Genomic DNA, 21,940 nt, shown 5'->3' on the forward strand with positions numbered 1-21,940 from the left:
AAAAAGGCAAGGCAAGGGCTGAAACGCGAAATATTCATATCATGTACATGGGCGGGAGTGAATAATAAAGGCAAGGTGCTGAATCCCAGTGCTGAATATATTTTGTCTCAGGGTCTTCTTTGATCGGGGTGAGGCCTATCCCAACGTTGTCTGGGCAATCCTGGCTTGCATTCAACTTTATGAGTGAAGGGTGTCAGATGCTTCTGCAAGGACACAGAAAATGGCTTCAGTACTGTATTCTTGTACTGTTCATACTGAACAATATTCTAACTCATTTCTGGAAGGCCTGCTGTCTCTTAACCAGTCCTGTATCCCTAACCTGAGAGAGTTCAGCTTGTGAATACAGATAAGGCATTGACCACAAATAGCAATGTATGCCAAACTATTGTACCTGTTTATTAAGCATTCATCTTGATGTGGTTTGTAGAGAAGTTTCATGAGGTCACATCTAGCAATTGTAACCCCACACTTTCCAGTGAATTTTCCAATCACTGCAAAAAGTCTGCTTTATTTTTTAGTGGTTTTGTTGCACGAGAATGCCAAATCTTCAAAATTCTGCAAATCTTCAATTCTACAAATCTGATTTTGCCCCATGGGACTGTATTCCACCTGCAATAGAGCAACAGTCAGGAAAGCTTTGAAAACAATCTTTTGACCAAGTCTCTTTTGAGTAAACCTAGAAGTCAAGGGTTAAGAGGACAGGAAGTGGAGAATAGGAATAAATGGGCAGCTCTCTGATTGGAAGGATGTCAGAAGTGAGTCCCAAAAGGACTCCTGTTGCAATTCGAGCTGTTTTGAACTTGTTCATAAATAAGGAGGAGTTAGGATTTGAGCTATGTTCTGCTGATGACGCAAATTAGTTAAGGTGGTAAAAACAAAAAGGAAATCATGAACAGCTCCTAATTGGACGAATAGACAATACAGTACAATGTCGAGGTCTAGCTGCACATACATCCTGATACGGGCTAAGTTGACAACAGTTGACCAGGAAAGAAATCTCGGAGTTGTATTGAATAGCTCAGTGAAAACATTGGACCAGTGCACAGCAGCTGTGAAAAAGACAAATTCCATGTCTTTTTCCATTGGGAAACAGGCTGACAATAAAGCTTCTAAGATCTTGATTGTTGTTGCTGTTTAGTCGTGTCCAACTCTTCGTGACCCCATGGACCAGAGTACACCAGGCACTCCTGTCTTCCACTGCCTCCCGCAGTTTGGTCAAACTCAATGTTGGTAGCTTTGAGAACACTGTCCAACCATCTCGTCCTCTGTCGTCCCCTTCTCATAGAATCATAGAGTTGGAAGAGACCACAAGGGCCATCCAGTCCAACCCCCTGCCGAGCAGGAAACACCATCAAAGCATTCTTGACATATGCCTGTCAAGCCTCTGCTTAAAGACCTCCAAAGAAGGAGACTCCACCACACTCCTTATGCCCTCCATCTGTCCCAACATCAGGGTCTTTTCCAGGGAGTCTTCTCTTCTCATGAGGTGGCCAAAGTATTGGAGCCTCAGCTTCAGGATCTGTCCTTCCAGTGAGCACTCAGGGCTGATTTCCTTAAGAATGGGTAAGTTTGATCTTCTTGCAGTCCATGGGACTCTCAAGAGTCTCCTCCAGCACCATAATTCAAAAGCATCAATTCTTCGGCAATCAGCCTTTATGGTCCAGCTCTCACTTCCATACATAACTACTGGAAAAACCATAGCTTTAAGTATACGGACCTTTGTAGGCAAGGTGATGTCTCTAGTTTTTAAGTTGCTGTCTAGGTTTGTCATTGCTTTTCTCCCAAGAAACAGGCGTCTTTTAATTTCGTGACTGCTGTCACCATCTGCAGTGATCATGGAGCCCAAGAAAGTAAAATCTCTCACTGCCTCCATTTCTTCCCCTTCTATTTGCCAGGAGGTGATGGGACCAGTGGCCATGATCTTGGTTTTTTTTTTTTTGATGTTGAGCTTCAGACCATATTTTGCGCTCTCCTCTTTCACCCTCATTAAGAGGTTCTTTAATTCCTCCTCACTTTCTGCCATCAAGGTTGTGTCATCTGCATATCTGAGGTTGTTGATATTTCTTCCGGCAATCTTTATTCCGTCTTGGGATTCATCCAGTCCAGCCTTTCGCATGATGAATTCTGCAAATAAGTTAAATAAGCAGGGAGACAATATACAGCCTTGTCGTACTCCTTTCCCAATTTTGAACCAATCAGTTGTTCCATATCCAGTTCTAACTGTAGCTTCTTGTCCCACATAGAGATTTCTCAGGAGACAGATGAGGTGATCAGGCACTCCCATTTCTTTAAGAACTTGCCATAGTTTGATTAAATCTGCAGTGCAACTGCGGGAGTAATACTGTGTAGAGTTCTGGTCACTGGACCTCAAAAAGGATATTGCGGAGCTCATAAAAGTGCCAAAAGGGGCAGTCAAAATGATTGGGGCAGGAGCAGCTCCCCTTGGAGGAAAGTTTACAATGGGGCTTTTTAGCTTAGAAAAAAGATGAGTAAGGTGGGACATGATAGAGGAATATTAAATTACCCATGGATGGTGAAGAGAAAGTGGACAAATTTTCCCTCCTCCCTCATCCCTCATAATAGTAGAAGCTGTCTAATGAAGCTGATTGCTGATTGAGAAGAGCCAAGAGGAAGACAAACACTTCACACAGTGCGTAGTTAAAATGAGGCATTTATTGCAACAAGATGTGACAGACACTCTGAAGACAGGCTAAGAACATACAGAAATATGCAGTGGTGGCTACCAACTTAGTTTTTTTAAAAACTATCTGCGATGGCTTTGTTCTGTCTCCAGGAATGGCGACACCATGTCTCTGAAGAGCAGCATTCTTCCCATAGGCACCCGTCTGGCCACTGTTGGGAATGTTGACCTCTGGTCCTGATCCAGCACGACTCTTACGTTGTTATGGCAAGCAGATAGTCAGCAGGCAAAGCTTTTTGAGCATGCAGGGTTAGTGACGATGGGCAAAAACAGTACCTGGCGAATGTCTGCTTGTCTTGCAGCTTTTAAAAGCATGGGCCCTTTGAGATGGCTCATCCAGGTTCAGTGAAGTCAAGTCTCTCACAAAAAAGTTCTTTAAAGTGACAGTGTTAATGTAGCCATGGGAGTTCCCTGGTTAGGAGTTCCCAGCCCCAAATTGTCAGCAAACAGTTCCAGCTAATGACAGAGGTCATCCCATGTTGGACAAATGCCAGGGCCCAGAGGACTGAAGCACCCACTATTTCTTACCTCACACGAGGCCAAGCCCAAAGTCAGATGCTATACTCCAGTCCTGAGCTACTGGGGTTAATAGGAATGATGGTCTTCTGTGGGTGTGGGGCTCCTGGGCAGGCTGAGTTAATGCAGGAGGCCTGCCCTGCTTCACAGATCCCACCCCCTCACCAATCGCCTGCAATGTGCAAAGGAAGAAGAGAGGGTATGGGATCTTGCCTGTCCTGAAGCCAGGATCAGGAAGGAGGCAGAGAGAGGGATGGATAACTTAAGGCTGGAGACAGGGAATTGATTATCACCTTTATAAATCCTATTTAATTAAATGTCTTCTCTTTGGGATATTTCATCTGCAATGGAAGGTGTATAGCAGGCATGTCCAACAGGTAGATCATGATCCACTGGTAGATCACTGGACATCTGTGGTAGATCACCAGTAGACCACTGGCTCCCCCCAAAGAAGCTCAACAACTTCCGCTCCCCTAAAAAAAGCTCAACATGTTTGTCCTGCACCTCAAAAAAACTGGGGCTTTCCTCCTCCCTAAAGAAGCTCAACAACTTTGACCTGCACCCCCCAAAAACAGGACTTTCTCCCTAAAAAACACATCTTTGTCATGCACCTCCAAAATGGGGGTAGATCACTGCCAGTTTTTAACTCTGTGAGTAGATCGCAGTCTCTTGGGAGTTGGCCAACCCTGGTGTATAGTAAGACTAAATTGGGAAATTGCTCCCTCCCCCAAAATATATTTTGCACAAGGGCCTACAACAAAGTCACAACCAGGGCCAGCCCAAGACATTTTGCTGCCTGAGGTACAACAGGCATAAAATCCAAGGCCAGCCAAGTCATTTTGGCACGAGGCAGAAAATCCCACAAGCAGCTCTTCCTCTCCTTGCCTCTAAAAAGTTCTAATAATGATTTGTTGCTCTCTCATGACATCCCAAATCAGCTGCCTGAGGCAATTACCTCACTGCCTAATGGTAGAGCTGGCCCTGGTTTGCATGTGGAGTGCAAAGTGGCCTTGCTCCACAACAACTTCAGGCACGCCTGGAAGAAGCGGACCATTTGGATCCCTTCCAGTCAGGATTCAGGCCTCATCATGGGACTGAAACTGCCTTGGTCGCACTGGTCGATGATCTCCGGCGGGCTAGGGACAAAGGTAAGAGCTGTTTCCTTGTTCTGCTGGATCTCTCAGCGGCTTTTGACACCATCGACCATAACATCCTTCTGGATCGTCTAGAGGGTTTGGGAGCTGGGGGCACTGTCATGCAGTGGTTCCGCTCCTTCCTCCTGGACCGTGTTCAGAAAGTGGTGGTGGGGGATGAGTGTTCAGACCCCTGGGCTCTCACTTGTGGGGTGCCTCAGGGTTCTGTCCTCTCCCCCATGCTTTTTAACATCTATATGCAGCCGCTGGGAGAGATCATCAGGGGGTTTGGGCTGGGTGTCCATCAGTATGCTGATGATACCCAGCTCTACCTCTCTTTTAAATCAGAACCAGTGAAGGCGGTGAAGGTCCTGTGTGAGTGCTTGGAGGCAGTTGGAGGATGGATGGCGGCTAACAGATTGAGATTGAATCCTGACAAGACAGAAGTACTGTTTGTGGGGGACAGGAGGCGGGCGGGTGTGGAGGACTCCCTGGTCCTGAATGGGGTAACTGTGCCCCTGAAAGACCAGGTGCGCAGCCTGGGAGTCATCTTAGACTCACAGCTGTCCATGGAGGCACAGGTCAACTCTGTGTCCAAGACAGCTGTTTATCAGCTCCATCTGGTACGCAGGCTGAGTCCCTACCTGCCCACTGACTGTCTCTCCAGAGTGGTGCATGCTCTAGTTATCTCTCGCTTGGACTACTGCAATGCGCTCTACGTGGGGCTACCTTTGAAGGTGACCCGGAAACTACAACTAATCCAGAATGCGGCAGCTAGACTGGTGACTGGGAGCGGCCGCCGAGACCACATAACACCGGTCCTGAAAGACCTACATTGGCTCCCAGTACGTTTCCGAGCACAATTCAAAGTGTTGGTGTTGACCTTTAAAGCCCTAAACGGCCTCGGTCCGGTATACCTGAAGGAGCGTCTCCACCCCCATCGTTCTGCCCGGACACTGAGGTCCAGCTCCGAGGGCCTTCTGGCGGTTCCCTCACTACGAGAAGCCAAGTTACAGGGAACCAGGCAGAGGGAATGCCCTCCCACTAGAGGTCAAAGAGAACAACAATTACCAGACCTTTAGAAGGCATCTTAAGGAAGCCCTGTTTAGGGAAGCTTTTAATGTTTGATGGATTTCTGTATTTTAGAATTTCTGTTTTGTTGGAAGCCGCCCAGAGTGGCTGGGGGAACCCGGCCAGATGGGCGGGGTATAAATAATAAATTATTATTATTATTATTATTATTATTATTATTATTATTATTATTATTATTATTATTATAATCTGGAGGATTTGAGCTTACTTAGCAGTGTACTGCGTATTTTTGCTTGCAACAATGCATTAAAATTACAACAGGAGCAGAACCTAGCCTCCCTTCAATCTGGTTTCAAAACCCAGAGATGTAATCATCTTCGCTGTTTGGGACTGAGTGTATTGTGTTGTGCCACTTGGAATCCAAATTGTCTATGTAAGGATATGACTCAGAATAATTTGAGGAAAAAATAGAACGCAGAAGAATAATCAGACTGCTGACTGAAAGGCTCAGATTAACTGCCAAAAGTGCATTTATGTGTAGGCTTATATAGATGGGAATAACCCAGAGGAGAATAAAGGGGTCTTTGCAATGCCACAAAATTAGTACATAACAGCTTTCTTTGCTTTGGGTTACAAAGAGAGTTGCCAGATGTGGATCGTTTAAATGGCTGCCGTCCCATGTTATTCCAGCATGTCACAGCCTCCTAGACCAAAATGGGTCCCTTCAGAACATGGCCATTCCAAGAATTCAGTAAGGCAGCTTTGATTTCGTTGATTTAGAATTGTTTTTATGTACCACGTGCATGTCAATTACAAGCATGAAAATAAGTGTTCTATTATAGAGTTACCTTCCCAGTCAAAAGGAGTATGCTCATAAGTCCTTGCATTAGTAACATGGGATGCCTTGAGGTCTGAAATATGTCCAAAAGAATAACTTTGAAGCCCCTCCACCCCTCCCTATCCCCACCAGCAGAAGGCAGTAGACATATACCAGCCCTGGATCTACGGAAGTTAAGAGCCATTGCAGTTAATGGTTAGAGTGCTGGGCTGGGACCAGGCAGATCCAGGTTCAGATCCCTACTCAGCCGTGAAGCTCCATTGGGCGACCTTCAGCCAGGCAACCTCTCATCTGAACCTACCTGAGGACAGAAAGGGGAGACATCATATCTGTTGCCTTGAGCCCCATGGACAGAATACAAATAATAATAATAATAATAATAATAATAATAATAATAATAATAATATAATAATAATAATAATAATAATTTATTATTTATACCCCGCCCATCTGGCCGGGTCTCCCCAGCCACTCTGGGCGGCTTCCAACAGAAGAATAAAACACAATAATCTACTAAACATTAAAAGCCTCCCTGAACAGGGCTGCCTTCAGATGTCTCCTAAAAGTCTGGTAGTTGTTTTCCTTTTTGACATCTGTTGGGAGGGCGTTCCACAGGGCAGGCGCCACCACCGAGAAGGCCCTCTGCCTAGTTCCCTGCAACTTGGCTTCTCGCAATGAGGGAACCGCCAGAAGGCCCTCGGTGCTGGACCTCAGTGTCCTGGCAGAATGATGGAGGTGGAGACGCTCCTTCAGGTATACTGGAACGAGGCCATTTAGGGCTTTAAAGGTCAGCACCAACACTTTGAATTGTGCTCGAAAACGTACTGGGTTCCAAGTACGTTGTCTACTCTAGAAAGTAACAAAAGGAGCCACTGAATGGGAGGGCCCTTGGTCATCTTGCCTGCTGGGTCCCTACAGATTTAGAAGCCTTGCACCAGTGCCACTGAAAAGATCGGGGTGGGGTGGGAGAATTGATCTCCCAGGCATCATTTGAAATTCTTCTCAGAAAAGCCAAGGACAGGAAACCCAGAAACTATAATTCCTTCCCTTTTGCCCCCTTCCAATGCGCACAGCGCTCTAACCATTCGACAAGCTGCCTTTACAGACAGCCATATGCCTTCTGCACAGATGCGCAGCTCTCCAATGTATACATGCAACTGTCCATGGCTTGGGGACAAAACCCCATAAGCAGGGATGTGAGGGGCTAGTTATACAAGTGACTATTGAACTCAGACAGGCCACAAGGCTGACAGCTGGAGTCAAAGCCTTTTGCATTATCTAGGTAGCTCCTGCCAAGAATGCACAGGGGAGCCAACTGGGAGCTCTCGCTTAACCTTAACCGTTGGATTGCTGCTGGCTTTGTGGGATTATCATTCCCAGTACACAGGAACTGCAATCCAAAGCCAAGAGACCCCCATCTTCTCTGAGATGGAAACAGCTTTTATTCTTTTAGGAAAACGGGGGGTGGGGGGTGGGAACCTCTTTGCTTGCGCTCAGATGCAGGCAGTTAACTGAGAGCTTTGCCTCTATGTGTGTGAAGTCAATCTGTGTGTGGTGTGTGTGTGAGAGAGAGGGGGGGGCATTTGTTCAACACTGGAAGACAGAGCACATAAGAGATGGAGGTTAACATGCTGCAACAGCATACCATAATTAACAGAATTTGCATATGAATTTCAACAAGTTTAAGAGATACGAAGTTAGCCGGTAATCTGTTTCCCCCACCTCTGCGCCATCACATTATCAAATAGAGCAGGCATCCCCAACCTTCGGACTACAATTCCCACCATCCCTGACCACTGGTCCTGTTAGCTAGGGATCATGAGAATGAATGAATGAAATCTTTATTACGGCCAAAGGCCCACAGTATAATCTTATGCAACACAATGTACAAAAACACTGGGCAAGACAGGATAAAATAAAGCAAGAGTAAATAAAGTTAAAAAAGGACTTTAAAAAAAAATTCAATACATATAAACAGATATAATTTGCAAGAATTCCTTGGCTAAAATAGATGGAACAGTACATTTGTTTCGACAAATTTCCACTATAAATCGGGTAATAGAACAGATTTTCAGTAATCATGAAGTAAACCATTTTTCCTTTTGTATGAGATAACTGTAACCAAATATCTTGCTACTAGCAGTGTTCTGCTAGGGTCGCTGTCTTGTAGCAGATATGTTAACTGAGACTCCAAGTTCTCAGTCAAACTTTCTGTTATTAAGGGAAGTAGAAATCTGGTCCGGGAGTCCGTGTGCAAGGGACAACAGAATAATATATGATGGATAGATTCTATAGTTTTGTTATCACATGCACATAATGCTGAAATTTGTCCTTTAGTAAACCTATTGCCCATAACGTTGGATGGAAAAACGTTAAATCTTGCTTTAGTAAAAGCAAATCTGTGGGCCGCAACAGATAAAGATGACAAATAAGATGGAATCTGCGGTGTAAGCCGTATACAAAGATTCAGCGGTGAACATGTACCACTTCACATTATGACATAGGGATCATGAGAGTTGTAGGCTAAAACATCTGGAGGGCTGCAGGTTGGTGGGGGCCTGAAATAGAGTTTTGCATAGAAATAGAGCAAAATACACACCAGGAGGCTTTGTTTTGTCAGAATCGAGTATACCCTTCCAGACTGCTTTTTTAAAAAGTATATATAAACTTTATTTTCCGGTTTTAACAAGATTACAAATACACACCTTACAAACACATATTTTGAATGCAATTACATATTTGGACTCCCCCTCCCCTTTGTGGTTCCTTTTCTACTTTAGATTTTTAACATTTCACTTTACTCCATTTTTAAGTTACTCTGCCACTTATCTTAGTAATATTTTTAACTGCTTGATTTAAGTTAATCCTACTAATGAACTTAATCATGCCAGAACTTTTCAGATATTCTGCAAATTTCCCCCATTCTTTAATAATTTCCCCCCTCTCTTGGCACCTGTCATCTTTGCCATTTCGGCATAATCCATAATCCTCCCAGAGTTAACACTAAATACATGACTTCTGGTAAATGAGCCACCAGAGCCACAGTGAAAAATTGTGCCCCAGGCTTTTTAGACTCATGGAAAGACAGATCGTGAAGCTGAGGCTCCAATACTTTGGCCACCTCATGAGAAGAGAAGAATCCTTGGGAAAGACCCTGATGTTGGGAAAGATTGAGGGCACTAGGAGAAGGGGACAACAGAGGACGAGATGGTTGGACAGTGTTCTCGAAGCTACGAACATGAGTCTGACCAAACTGCGGGAGGCAGTGGAAGACAGGAGTGCCTGGCGTGCTCTGGTCCATGGGGTCACGAAGAGTCGGACACGACTAAACGACTAAACAACAACAACAACCCATGTACTATCTGAAACCAAAGGGGCTTATGAGTTGCCAGATGTGATTTCCCCCAGCTCAACTACCTCACTACCAGGGCAGTTCAGACCCCTGTCTTGCAGAGGGCATGAACAAACTGGCAGCAGAGGGACAGGGGCCCTGCAAGGACAGGAGGGAGAGCAATGCTTGACATATCTATATATCAATCTATGCATAGATATAGTGCCATTGTTGACCCCAAGGACCTAGGGGCTCCGGGTGTATAGGCGGGGAAAGCCAGTCCCATGGAGGAATATTATACACACACACACACAATTTATTTTCTATTTAATATTATACATCCATATAATCATTATCCACTTTGGCTCTTTAGAGCAGGGGTCCCCAGACTTACCGAGCGGCGGGCCGGTGCCCGCCGCGCCGCCCGCGCGGTGGGCCGGATGGCAGGGGAGTGCGCGCGCAGCGGGCCGGAGGGCGGGGGAGTGCGCGCCCGTGCGCATGCGCACACGCGCACGGGCGGAAAAAAATAGCCGAAAATCGCTTGTGCGCATGCGTATGGGCCTCCCCCGACCCGGAAGTGCACCAGAAATGACCTCTTCCGGGTCGGGAGAGGCCTGTACGCATGCGCACAAAGGATTTTCGGCGATTTTTTGCCGATTTTTTTGATTGTCGCTGCGCCGCGCGCCGTGAGAGCGGGCGGCGGCAGCGGGCGGCGGGGGTCGTCGCGGGCCGGATTGGAAGGCCGATTGGGCCGCATCCGGCCCGGGGGCCGTAGTTTGGGGACCCCTGCTTTAGAGCCTAACAACCTCCTTCCCTCCCGCCTCATGGCTTTCAAAATTAACCTTTATATCACTGCATTTTGTATGTTTTCCAATTCTAATTGCACTCATTACAAAATAGAAAGGTAGGAAATTTCTCATTACAAGTCTTCAGACAACCCTGCTAGCATAGCTGCCAAGTTATCCCTTTTTTAAGGGATTTTCCCTTATGCTGAATAGGCTTCCTCGCGAGAAAAGGGAAAACTTGGCAGCTATGCCTGCTAGTGATGTTAATTGCTTACAGTAATCTTTCAGGTGTTGTATAAATTTACTCCAGTCCTTTTGGAATACTTGATCATACTGGTTTTCGATTTTTCCTGTCAGCTTCGCCACTTCACTTCTGCAAAGTCCGTCATCTTCATCTGCCACTCTTCTTTCGTTGGTAGGCTACTTATTGTTGTCTCCATTTTGGGGCTAAAAGAATTCTAGTCCCATGGAGGAATAGATGAGACTGGAGGTGCAAAGCCATCTCCCCATTGCTTGAAGCCTAGAAGCTTTTATTCAACCAAGGAGCACTGCTCCCCTTGATTTCCCAGTCATGTGCTCCATTGGCCTGGCCTAGACTGAATTCCCACCAGTCCCAGGTTCAGAACCCACAACCAAAGAAAGCTGAACTGGAATAGAAGTGAGAATATTGGCTACTAAGAAACAATTCACTTGTTGCTCCTCATGTTTGACAGTACGTGTACAGGGGTCAGCAAATATCTTCAGCAGGGGGCCGGTCCACTGTCCCTAAGACCTTGCGGGGGGCCGGACTATATTGGGGGGGGGGATGAACAAATTCCTATGTCCCACAAATAACCCAGAGATGCATTTTAAATAAAAGGACACATTCTACTCATTTAAAAATATGCTGATTCCCGGACCGTCCGTGGGCCGGATTTAGAAGGTGATTGGGCCGAATCTGGCCCCCAGGCCTTAGTTTGCCTACCCATGATGTAGCACCACCTCCAGTTCTGTCCCAACCCCTTCAAGCCAACATGCCTATGGTTTGATTGTTGTTGTTTTTTAAGTGCTGTGCCTTGGCCTGGTTCTGATCCAGGCTGTTTATTTTATTTTTAGCAGCTGACTAGGAGAGCTGTTCTTTTGCAGAACCAATCAGTTCAGGCATAGGAGAGAACCCTTGGAATAAGTAGGCAAGGCAACCCCAACCTTTTTGGGCCCAGGAGTACATTTGGATATCTGATGAACTGTCATGGGCACCACAAAACACCCATTTCACAGAAGGAAAACTGGTGATGCTCAGAACTTGCCACAAATAAGCAAAAACATCCCCTCCAAAAACAAACAAACAAACAAAAAACCCACAGGGAACACAATCAAATATGCCAATCCAACCATTTTTTTTAATTGGGATGAGCAGGGAGGCCTTGCAGGTGCCTGAGGGTGATGTGGTACCCAGACCTAGACATTCTGCCTCACCAGTTTATTTGTGGTGTGTTTGCATTGCCCCTGTCAGATTCTGTATCCAAAAATAGAGCAACTATGATAGTCTACATTATCAGTTATGTGGGAGTTTGTGGCCGGGGCCCTATCCTGAGCCAAGAGTGGTAAATTTTGTGTGCCACTAAGGGGAGAAAGATGGGGAGACAGATGTGAACCGTTGGGCCCAAACTACTCGGAAGCTCTTCCACTAATATATTTTTTTAAAACAAACAAACAAACAAACAAACAAGAGCTGTGCAATAACACCAATAGTTCAATCAGACTTGTGCAAGAGAACTTCCTGGTGGATTGTTTCCCACACAGAACCAGTCCTACCAAGAGGTGGTGCGAGGCGACTGCCTCAGGCAGCAGATGCCAGGATGGGAGCAATGGCAAGATGCTGAAGGACAGAGTTGTGGCCTGCCCTGTGCCTCCTGAGCTCTACTCAGGGATGGTGGCATCGTACTGACCTGCCTCGCGTTGAAAAAATATTCAGTTCCCCGTCCATTTAGCTTTCATGCCTGGAAGGGGGCAGAGATAGTAATCTTGTCCATCACATCAAACAGCAAAATGTCTGGTCCTGACCCCCATTAATGGAAAGGGGTGCCATTTTTACTTTTGCCATGGACAGTGACATGCTTTGAGGCGGTTCTAGCCACAGCGGGGCCAGAGGCCATGTCCACACACTTAGCAGGACAGTAACCTAGATGCCATCAAGATGGGAAACCATGCCGTTAGATGCTCCCCCATCATCCCTGACCACGGGCCATGATAACTGGGGATGATGGGAACTGTAGTCCAACAGCATCTTTAAGGCCACAGGTTCCCCATCCCTTTTGTGAAGGAATACCGTATGGTGATAGGGAATTTTTCTACAGGCCCCAAGTCATAGACAGGTGTGCTAAGGACATACAACCTGAATACATTTTTATGTTATTTTATTTATTTATTTATTTATTTATTTATGTATTTATTTAATTTATATACCGCCCTATACCCAGAGATGTCAGGGCAGTTCACAGAACAAAATCAAAATATAAAACCACAAAATATACAATCAAAATAAAAGCAACCACTCAATAATCCAACCCCTCCCAAAAACCCACATTTTAAAAGGACTTCCCAGAGAGCTGATACTTGCCATGTCTACAGTCGCTTTTATGAAATAAAAAGGATTATATTGTATATGTTGTTATTATTTTACATGTCACTTTGGGGGGTTTCTTTGCACATTTAATTTTTTTAATTTAAAAATAAACTATTTGAATCCATTAAGTAAGTAAGTAAGTAAGTAAGTAAGTAAGTAAGTATCTGAGGAAGACTGTGTTTTCACAGGGTATGAATTTGTATAATCTAAATAGCATGGAGGAAATATTTCACTGTGTGTATGCAGGACTTAATACAACATGTGTGTTTTTGGATGGTAGTGAAGCAGAAGACGCCGTGTTTGTTGTCATCTTTTATATCCTGAATGGGGTGGTCAGTGTTGGCTGCTTTTATTTGAAGAGGGTAAATAGCAGGCAGGTGGGGGCAAGGCTTAGACATTTTCCAACAGTATTTCTAGAAGGGGACTGCAGGGCCATCTTTAGCAGATGCAGCACTGGGGTGCAAATATCCGCCCAATGCCCCCAATTACCACGGATAGTGGGGGGGGGGCTGAAGTTGTGCACTGCCAGCCATCGGGGGGGGGGCAACTCTCTCTCATGCCGCTGCAGCTGGCGGGCGTGCAGGGAAAGGGGAGGTCGCTGGCAAAGTGCAGCTCCCCTGCTCGCTGGGGTGCCCCTGAGAGGCCGCGCCCTGGCGCGACGCACCACTAAACCCTGTGGGAAAGACTGCTCTGGGTGACTGGAAATGGAATGTAAGACGCCACCATGACATGTACACAAGCACATGCAGTTGTACCATCTATGAATCTGGAATGACAATGACGTTCTAGCTCTTTAATCACCAAAATCAGGGCCAGATGATGATTCCCCACTTCCACTCATATGTTAGCTGCTCTTCAACTGTCTATGGGTTCTAGATGAGAGGCAGTAAGAGGTAACTACTCAATGTTAAAGCCCTTTTAAAGATACGCCCCTCAAGCCAATGGGGCACAGAGTGTTGGACTTGAACCATGAAGACTTGGGTTGTAAATATCTGCTTAGAGAAAGAAAACCTCTGGTTATTATTATTATTTCTACCACGCCCATCTGGCTGGGTTTCCCCAGACACTCCTGGTGGCTTTCAACAGAACATTAAAAACAGAAGTAAAATAAAAAAATTCCTTCAGTAGCACCTTAAAGACCAACTAAGTTTTTATTTTGGTATGAGCTTTCGTGTGCATGCACACTTCTTCAGATACGATGGACTTCCATTTCATGCGGCTCAATGTGGTGCCTTCCATAGTTCTGGTTACAGGTAGGTAGCCGTGTTGGTCTGGATCGAAGTAATGCATGCACACGAAAGCTCATACCAAAATAAAAACTTAGTTGGTCTTTAAGGTGCTACTGAAGGAATTTTTTTATTTTACTTCGATCCAGACCAACACGGCTACCTACCTGTAATTAAAAACAGAATAAATCTTCAAACATTAAAAACCTTCCCTAAAAAGGGCTGCCTTCAGGTTTCTTCTAAAGGTTGAATAGTTTATTTCCTTGACATCTGATGGGAGGGCGTTCCACAGGGCGGACACCACTACCGAGAAGGCCCTGTGTCTGGTTCCCTGGTTCCACCTCACTTCTCGCAGGGAGGGAACCGCCAGAAGGCCCTCGGCGCTCATTCACATCAGCTAAACACTGTCTCTCAGCCTGGCCTTTTTTAATTTTTTTATTTGTAAGGGAAATTATGATAACCCCATGTACACCTCCCTGAACTCTGGATACAAATATCACCAACAAATGAAACAAGTGTATGCGACAGACCAGGGGGCTCACATTAAGCTTTTAAGTTTTATTGCAGCTGTTTCATTATTTTATGAATTTCAGTTGCATTTCTGTTTTTGTTCTCACTCGCTTTTTTTCTTGGAAAGATGCATTGATTGTTCTAGAGCAGGTAGATCGTGAGCTACCGGTAGATCACTGGATGTCTGTGGTAGATCACTGGTAGATCACTGGCTCCCCTCAAAGAAGCTCAACAACTTTGGCTCCCCTAAAAATGCTCAACATTTTAGCCCTTCACCCCTCCCCCCCAAAAACAGGGCTTTGCCACCTCATAAAAGCTCAACAAGCCTGACCTGAACCCCTAACAAATGGGGCTTCCTCCTTCCTATAAAAATCTCAACAACTTTGACCTGAACCCCTAAAAAACGAGGCTTTCCTCCTCCCTAAAAAAGCTTAACAACTTTAACCTGAACACCCCAAAGGGGGGTAGATCACTGCCAGTTTTTAACTCTGTGAGTAGATTGCAGTCTCTTCAGAGTTGGCCACCCCTGTTCTAGAGAAAGATGTAGCCATAATAGCAGTAGTAGCATCATAGTAATGATTATTATTATTTCTGGGTGCTGCAGAAGGATGGTGGGAAAAAAGTGGAGTGCCCCTGAAGAGGAAGAAAGAGTAACAATGGGAGGAGGACTATAGCATACTCTTCAACACTTCCTTTTAGTTATTATCAAATTTACCTCCCACCTTTCTATAAAATGTGATAGACAGTTTACAGTTAAAAACCATGCACAGGGTTCAGAAACATCACAACTGCAGTCCTGCCAACAAAAACAGTCTTAAAAAGTCAGGAGAAGCCACAGAAGCAATGCATTAAAAAAAATCAGCTAAGAGAATATTAGACAAAAGCTCAGTGAAATAAAATCATCTTCGTTTCCTGCCTAAAAATGAGCTGCAACAGGATCAAGCGGATGAATTTGGGAGTGGTTCCAGGTCTTGAGTCCTTGTCTTAGGACCCCACTCAACAAATATTGAGGAAACTCCAATCCAGACCTCAGAAGAGAAACGGTCTCAACCAGCTGAAATAGAAGCTGGTGATCCTTGAGATATTCTCAGCCCAGATGGTTGAGGATTTTTCTTGACAGAATAAAATATAACTTCATTTATGTTCCGTGAACAAGGGAATCCTGAGTGTGTAGGCCAGTGAGATCTTCAAAATGCATGGGAGTCTGGAGATTATACAATGCCAAATAATTTTTGAAATATAAACTTTCAGATATTTATTTCCCTACAACCTGCAAGGCACATAAATTTAGGGCATAAATCTGTTGTCCCTACAGTCCAAAACAGAATCACACTGAGAGTGCCAAAATGTTGTACATACTAGCAAGGGTGTAATGATTTGTTTCCTAGTAAGTTATATAATGTTAAAAGGTAAAGGACCCCTAACAGTTAAGTCCAGTTGTGAACAACTCTGGGGTTGTGGCGCTCATCTTGCTTTACAGGCCGAGGGAGCCGACATTTGTCCACAGACAGTTTTTCCGGGTCATGTGGCCAACATGACTAAGCCACTTCTGGCGAAACCAGAGCAGTGCATGGAAACGCTGTTTACCTTCCCGCAGGAGTGGTACCTATTTATCTACTTGCACTTTGACGTGCTTTCGAAGTGCTAGGTTGGCAGGAGCTGGGACCGAGCAACGGGAGCTCACCCCGTCATGGGGAAATATGTACCAATGGTTGGTAAACCTTAGTTTTAGATGCAGATGTCCTGATTCAACAAGGACAATTAGAACGTCAAAACCGGTGCTTGGGAATGCACACCCTATGCAGATGCACATCATGATGTGCCTTCACATTTTGGTGACCCTATGCACCCTGTTGAACTACTTGGATGTGTGTCCATGTGTGTTTTATGTACAGGAGAATAATCAGACTACATACAATTAGATCTGGATTGTGGCCAGATACTCTCTCTCTCTCTCTCTCTCTCTCTCTCTCTCTCACACACACACACACACACACACACACACACTGTGCAGGATTGCAACCAAATTTTGCAACCAAATTTAGTCTGCATCAGTAATCTCTATACATAATGCAAAAGTAGCTATTAAATATTTACAGCTGGAAGGCGTGCTATTTGGAATGCAGGAAGAAAATAGAAATATAGGTTTGGGGCTATCTGAGGCCATATGGAAATTTTGATCTGTAGTTCTCAGGCTGATTTCTAATGTGTCATGCATCTCACTTGCTTCTTACCTATGTGCAGTTGTCATATCTAAATGGGTGGTTGGGTTCTTTTTCTTTCTTAGTCTTCCTTGCGCTGTTGCCAAAGTATAGAGGCCATAGGAAACACAGGACCCTAGGAAGATTTTAAGTATGTATAGAGAGAACAGGAAATAGCCAGGATTCCACTCCCCAGCTGGAATTTCATTCAGCAGCCCGGATCCAGAGAAGGGACCCAGCAAATAAAAATCCAGACCCATCAGGAAAAGTTGCCTTTGAAGATCCATTCAAACTAGCATGCCGCAATCCGAGCTTTGTCCATTTTTCGGAGAGTGAAGTGTGATCTGTTGAGTTACGAGTTGGGGAGGAAAGAGCTGAAAATCAGATCTCTGGGCAGGGATTCTAAGGCCCAGCATCTCTGATTTTGGGACAGGAAGAACATGGCTGGCGGCCAGGGTTAAATGGATTTGCAACAGCCAAACATACCATAGCAGCAGGTTTGTATCAGACCTAGTAGTTAACACAGACCTGCCCTATCTGTCACTCCCCAAGCCAGGTGTAGCCCATCGACCATGTATTGTAACGGAAGTGGTACATGATAACCCCTCGTTTTTGTCACTCATCAAACTCTGGCAGGCCATTCTGCATGGCTGATATATAGGCTTTGTTCTGCTTGGAGCTTCAGTCATGGAGGAGGGGGCTCTCAAGCGCTGCTTGCCATGATGGAGGCAGCAATGTTTCTGAGTACAAGTTGCTGGAAACCACGGGAGGGGAGAAGGCTCTTGTGCTCAGGTTCTGCTCCCTGGTTTCCCACAGGCATCTGGTTGGCCACTGGGAGGACAGGATGCTGGACGGGATGGGCCTTTGGTCTGGGGAGCGCATTCCACAAGCGGGGAGCCACTGCAGAAAAGGCCTATTTTTGCTGAAATATACTCAGAGTCCATGTTCTTTATTGCAGCTTGTAAAACAGTGAATGAAATGCCCCCCCCAAACCTCAGGCTTTTATATACATTATTTACACAATGAGTCCCATCTGATTGGCTGATTCTGCTTCCCTCCTGGGGCCTGATTGGTCTTTTCCTTCAGGCCAACCCGTTGTTGCATTCTTCGATCCTACCAGTCTAATAGGCTGACTAAGTTCTTCCTGGAGCCTGATTGGTCTTCTCCTGCAAGCCAATCAGTTCAGGGCCGTCTTAAGCCCACCCAGCGCCCTGGCGCTAGGTCCCTCCAGCGCCCCCCTCCAGCGCCTCTCCAAGGGCCCGGGAGTGCCAAGTGGACCGCGGCAGCAGCGGGAGGCCACCTCCGAGGACTCCGCGCTGCGCCTCCTTCTCGTTTCCCCAGCGCTGGGTCAAGATTCACCACCAGCGTGTGCACCGCCGGACCAGCAAGAGCTGCTTGGGTGCTGTGCGCGCACTGGTGGTGAAGCTCGACTGAGCGGAACCCAGCGCTGGGGAAACGAGAAGGAGGCGCAGCACGGAGTTCTCGGAGAAGGAGTGCAGTCCTGGCCAGATCGCCGGAACCCTGCGCTCACTTGGCGCCCTTCCAGCGCCCGGCGCCGTGGTTCTCCGCGCCACTAGCCTCTATGGCTAGGACGGGCCTGAATCAGTTGTTGCATTCTAGGATCCTACTTGCCTATTGTTCTAGGATCCAAGCTTAGTACAGTACATAACACTTGTGTTGCCACCCTCCAGACCTCTCGTGGAAGAGGCACATGAAGACGGGCCTCAGAGGATGGTCTCTGGCTCCAGGTCATATGGGGAGAGGTATTGCCGTCCTGAGCCGTTTAAGGTTTCATACATCAAAACCAAGACTTTGAATTGGGCCCAGAAACTGATTGGCAGCCTGAGAGTCATTGCTATGGAAAGGCAACATACAAATAAAATGAGGAGGAGGACAACTCTGTGTGGTAATTTAGGCTGAGACCTGGTGACTTGTCCTGGCGAGCCTTGTATTTGGAGCTGGGTTTCATTAACAAGCGTTGTGACCCAGCAACTTGTTGCGTCTTGGATGGAGGTGCCAGCTAGTGGGCTGAAGGGCTGGTTACCAAGGGGTGAGGGATAAGGGGTTCAGGCTCTCTCTAGCGCAGGGATTTTTCAACCTGAGGCCACGTTCTTCCATGGGCAACCTCCTGCCAACGCTGGGTGCGGACAGAGGCAAGGAGTGGGTAGGGTCGGAGGCAAGAGTGGCGGCTTCTTCACGCCTTTGCACGTGAGGCAACGTTCCAGCCACACAAAAGGAGATTTCTTACACCCCTCACCGCTCTCCACCAGAAACTATCAAGAGTTCAAGGGCACATTCCAGACAGGCAAAAGTACTCAAAGAGGGCATGGAGGAAGGTGGGGGGGGGAGACGCATTGGCCAGATAAGAGAGGCCTGCAGAGCCTCCTTCAGCCCCCAGGGCCTGAGGTCCCCCAATCCTTGTTCTAGCCCGAGGATTCCCCTCACCCCCCACCCCCTGCTCTTAACAGTAGTGTCCAGTGGGGTGGGGCATCAGTGAGCTCAGAGGAGGGCTGAGGGAGCAAAGGGATCAGCGCAGTTCAGCAGTGGAGGTAGGGAAACACACGTGATAGCTGGGAGGGCAGGGGCAAAACTAGGCTTTATTTCACCCAGGTCAAAGACCCAGTTTGGCACCTCACCCATATCCATTTGGGTACACACAGGCTGGGATGCAGGGTTTTTGTTGGGGCAGTTTTTTAAAGGAAATCCCCATAAATAGGACATTGCGGGGGGCAGCTTCTACTGGGGGACAGAACCTCAGATAATTGAGTACTTTCAATACTTTTCAATAATATTTGTGGATCTGGGGGGGTGGGGGAAAGTGCCATGGCTGGGAGCCTCAATGGTGTTCCTCTGGAGGCTTCATGGGGGGGGGACTAGCTAGCCCCCCCTGGCCCTGGGCAGGTGCAAGCAAGCAGCACCAGATCTGGTACTGAATCCTTCTTGCATTACAAAAATAGTGAGGAAAGGTGGCATTTGGCTGCCAAGGTAGCGAAATATATTTAACAGCTTGCCCAGAGATGAGGAGTTCTGAAAGGCTGGTTCGAAAGATTGCAACCAGCAGCAGAGCAAGCAGACTCGACACCTCTGCTTTCAACACATTGGCATTGGAAGGGCATGGCTGTCTTGCCCTGCCAATGCACCTCATGACTTGGCAAAACCAGGGCCCTGTGCCTTTAAATCACTTAGATTGTCCACAGCTGCTGTGGTTTGCAAGCATATTATCTGAGAGGGCTCCCCCCCTCCAATACATGGAGCAGAGTTAACAACTGTTTAGTTCTGTAAAGGGTTCAGAGATTGAAGGGGGGGTGTGCGTTTTCTCTTTTGTTTGTTTTTGGCCTATATTTGTCCTTTATTCCACCATCCAGAGAAGCTGGTTTACTTTCAAAAAGCAGCTAAAAAAAGGAAAGCGCAACTGAATTTGGCTGTGAAGCCACAAAAATCCAGACCATGCTATTTTTTTATTATTATTAGTTTTTAAAAGTGGGATGCAGCCGCTTGAAGACAGTTCAGAGTTTACAGCGGACTTGGAACTCTTCTAAATTGTTAAATTTCCTTAGAAAACTTGAGAGCCAGAACTTCCAAGAAGCCTGACGCTTGTGAAGGAAGCAACTGAAATGACTTGGAAAATAAATGTTTTCTGTCTGTTTGAACCTTACTAGAAAGAAAAGTTTGTGATACTATTAAAAATGTGTAACCACTTTGGGAGGGGAGGGGGAGAAGGGGGGAGGGAACTAACTCTAAGGTTTCAGGGTTGACCAGGAAATCTAGAGATCTCTGAAACCACAAACTGGCTTCAAATGTTTTCTAAAAGGATTACTGTAGAGGGGGAGGGCAAGTCTTCAGGGGGCAGCGTAATGCTGGAACTAAACTGACACCTTAAAGGCTAAGAAATCAGGGTTCGGAAAGAGGAGGGGGAATCAATATTTTTGGGGGGGATACTTGATCCCAAAATGTGCAATTCGTTTGAAAGCAGAGAAAGATCAAAGGCTGCCTTAAGACTTGAGACTTCCCCCAAACAGTGGAAACCTTCTTGAGTGTAGGAGGGAGAAACCTCAAAGTAAACTGACTTCAAAACGAGCTGATTTTTCAAACAACAGCTGTTAGTGGAACCCTCCCAAGTGCGAGGAAATAAATTGCCAACACCCCCCCCTTTTCAGCCTTTTTTTTGTCAATATCCTGGAGAGAGGCGGGGGGGGGGAGAGAATCCTCCAGCCCAGGCAGCAAGAGCCAATCGACATCCATGTCTGTGTGTGGCTGCTAACGAAATCCCATTTCGATCCAATTTTTTAAAACAAAAAAAGAAAGCGGCCCCCCCGCCCGAGACTGAAGAGGAGGGTTTGAAATCTCCTTGCAAGCAATCTGCTCTCATCGCCTGGCGCTGCAGAACGAAAGCGCCAACCCACAGAGCGAAGGAGTCTGTGCGGAGAGGAGAGGAGAGGGAGGGGAGGAGGAAGCGAAGGGGGAATGGGAGCAGACACTCCAACGTGGATAAGCTTTCAAGCTTGCTTTCTGATACATTCCTGGCCAAGGCGATGCTTCTTGCAAGAGCTGCGCTGACTTGTTGCAAGGATCTGTCTTTGGGGGGGGGGGGGCACACGCGCGCGCGCAGCCAATCCAGACTGTATCCATCGCTCGCTCTCCCCCACCCGCCTTCCCTTTCTTTGCTCAAGCGTGTGGATCTATTCGGTCGATTTAGCTGCATTCTGATCCACTCTCTTTTTTGAAGGGGATCGGGCCGCTTGATGGGGAATCTCAGCAGCCTGGCGTTTGGGGGGCTACCTCGGAGGGATTTTGGAGGGGACTGAAGGAGCGGGTGCGGGGGGTTGCCGCGCGATCATGCAGCGGGCCAGCGTGATGGGGATGCCCTGCCCGGAACCCAGTGGATCTTATTCCCAACAGTTCAAAGCCATGAGGTTTTCGTACCACATCGAGTCGGGAGCAGCTTCCTCTCCCCAGATCCGAGCCGGTAAGCGAGAAGGGATTGGGGGCGGCGGGGGCCCCCCTCCCTCGTTTTCTGTTTTTCGCTGATCAATGGGAGAGCCTTCGTTCTGCCGTCAACGCT

General features: G+C 46.7%; 1 protein-coding gene across 1 annotated transcript in view; it reads left to right on the forward strand.

Annotated features, from left to right (window-relative positions):
• Positions 1–21,199: 21,199 nt before the first annotated feature.
• Positions 21,200–21,940, forward strand: part of FGD1 (FYVE, RhoGEF and PH domain containing 1) — a 54,720-nt gene continuing 53,979 nt past the window's right edge. Inside the window, exon 1 of the mRNA XM_035140955.3 lies at positions 21,200–21,844. Within this exon, the coding sequence (XP_034996846.2) occupies positions 21,715–21,844 (130 nt within the window). The 5' untranslated portion in view covers positions 21,200–21,714. The remainder of the gene's footprint in view (positions 21,845–21,940) is intronic.

Source organism: Zootoca vivipara, chromosome 15, assembly GCF_965207765.1.
Source record: "Zootoca vivipara chromosome 15, rZooViv2.hap1.1, whole genome shotgun sequence".
Taxonomy (NCBI): domain Eukaryota; kingdom Metazoa; phylum Chordata; class Lepidosauria; order Squamata; family Lacertidae; genus Zootoca; species Zootoca vivipara.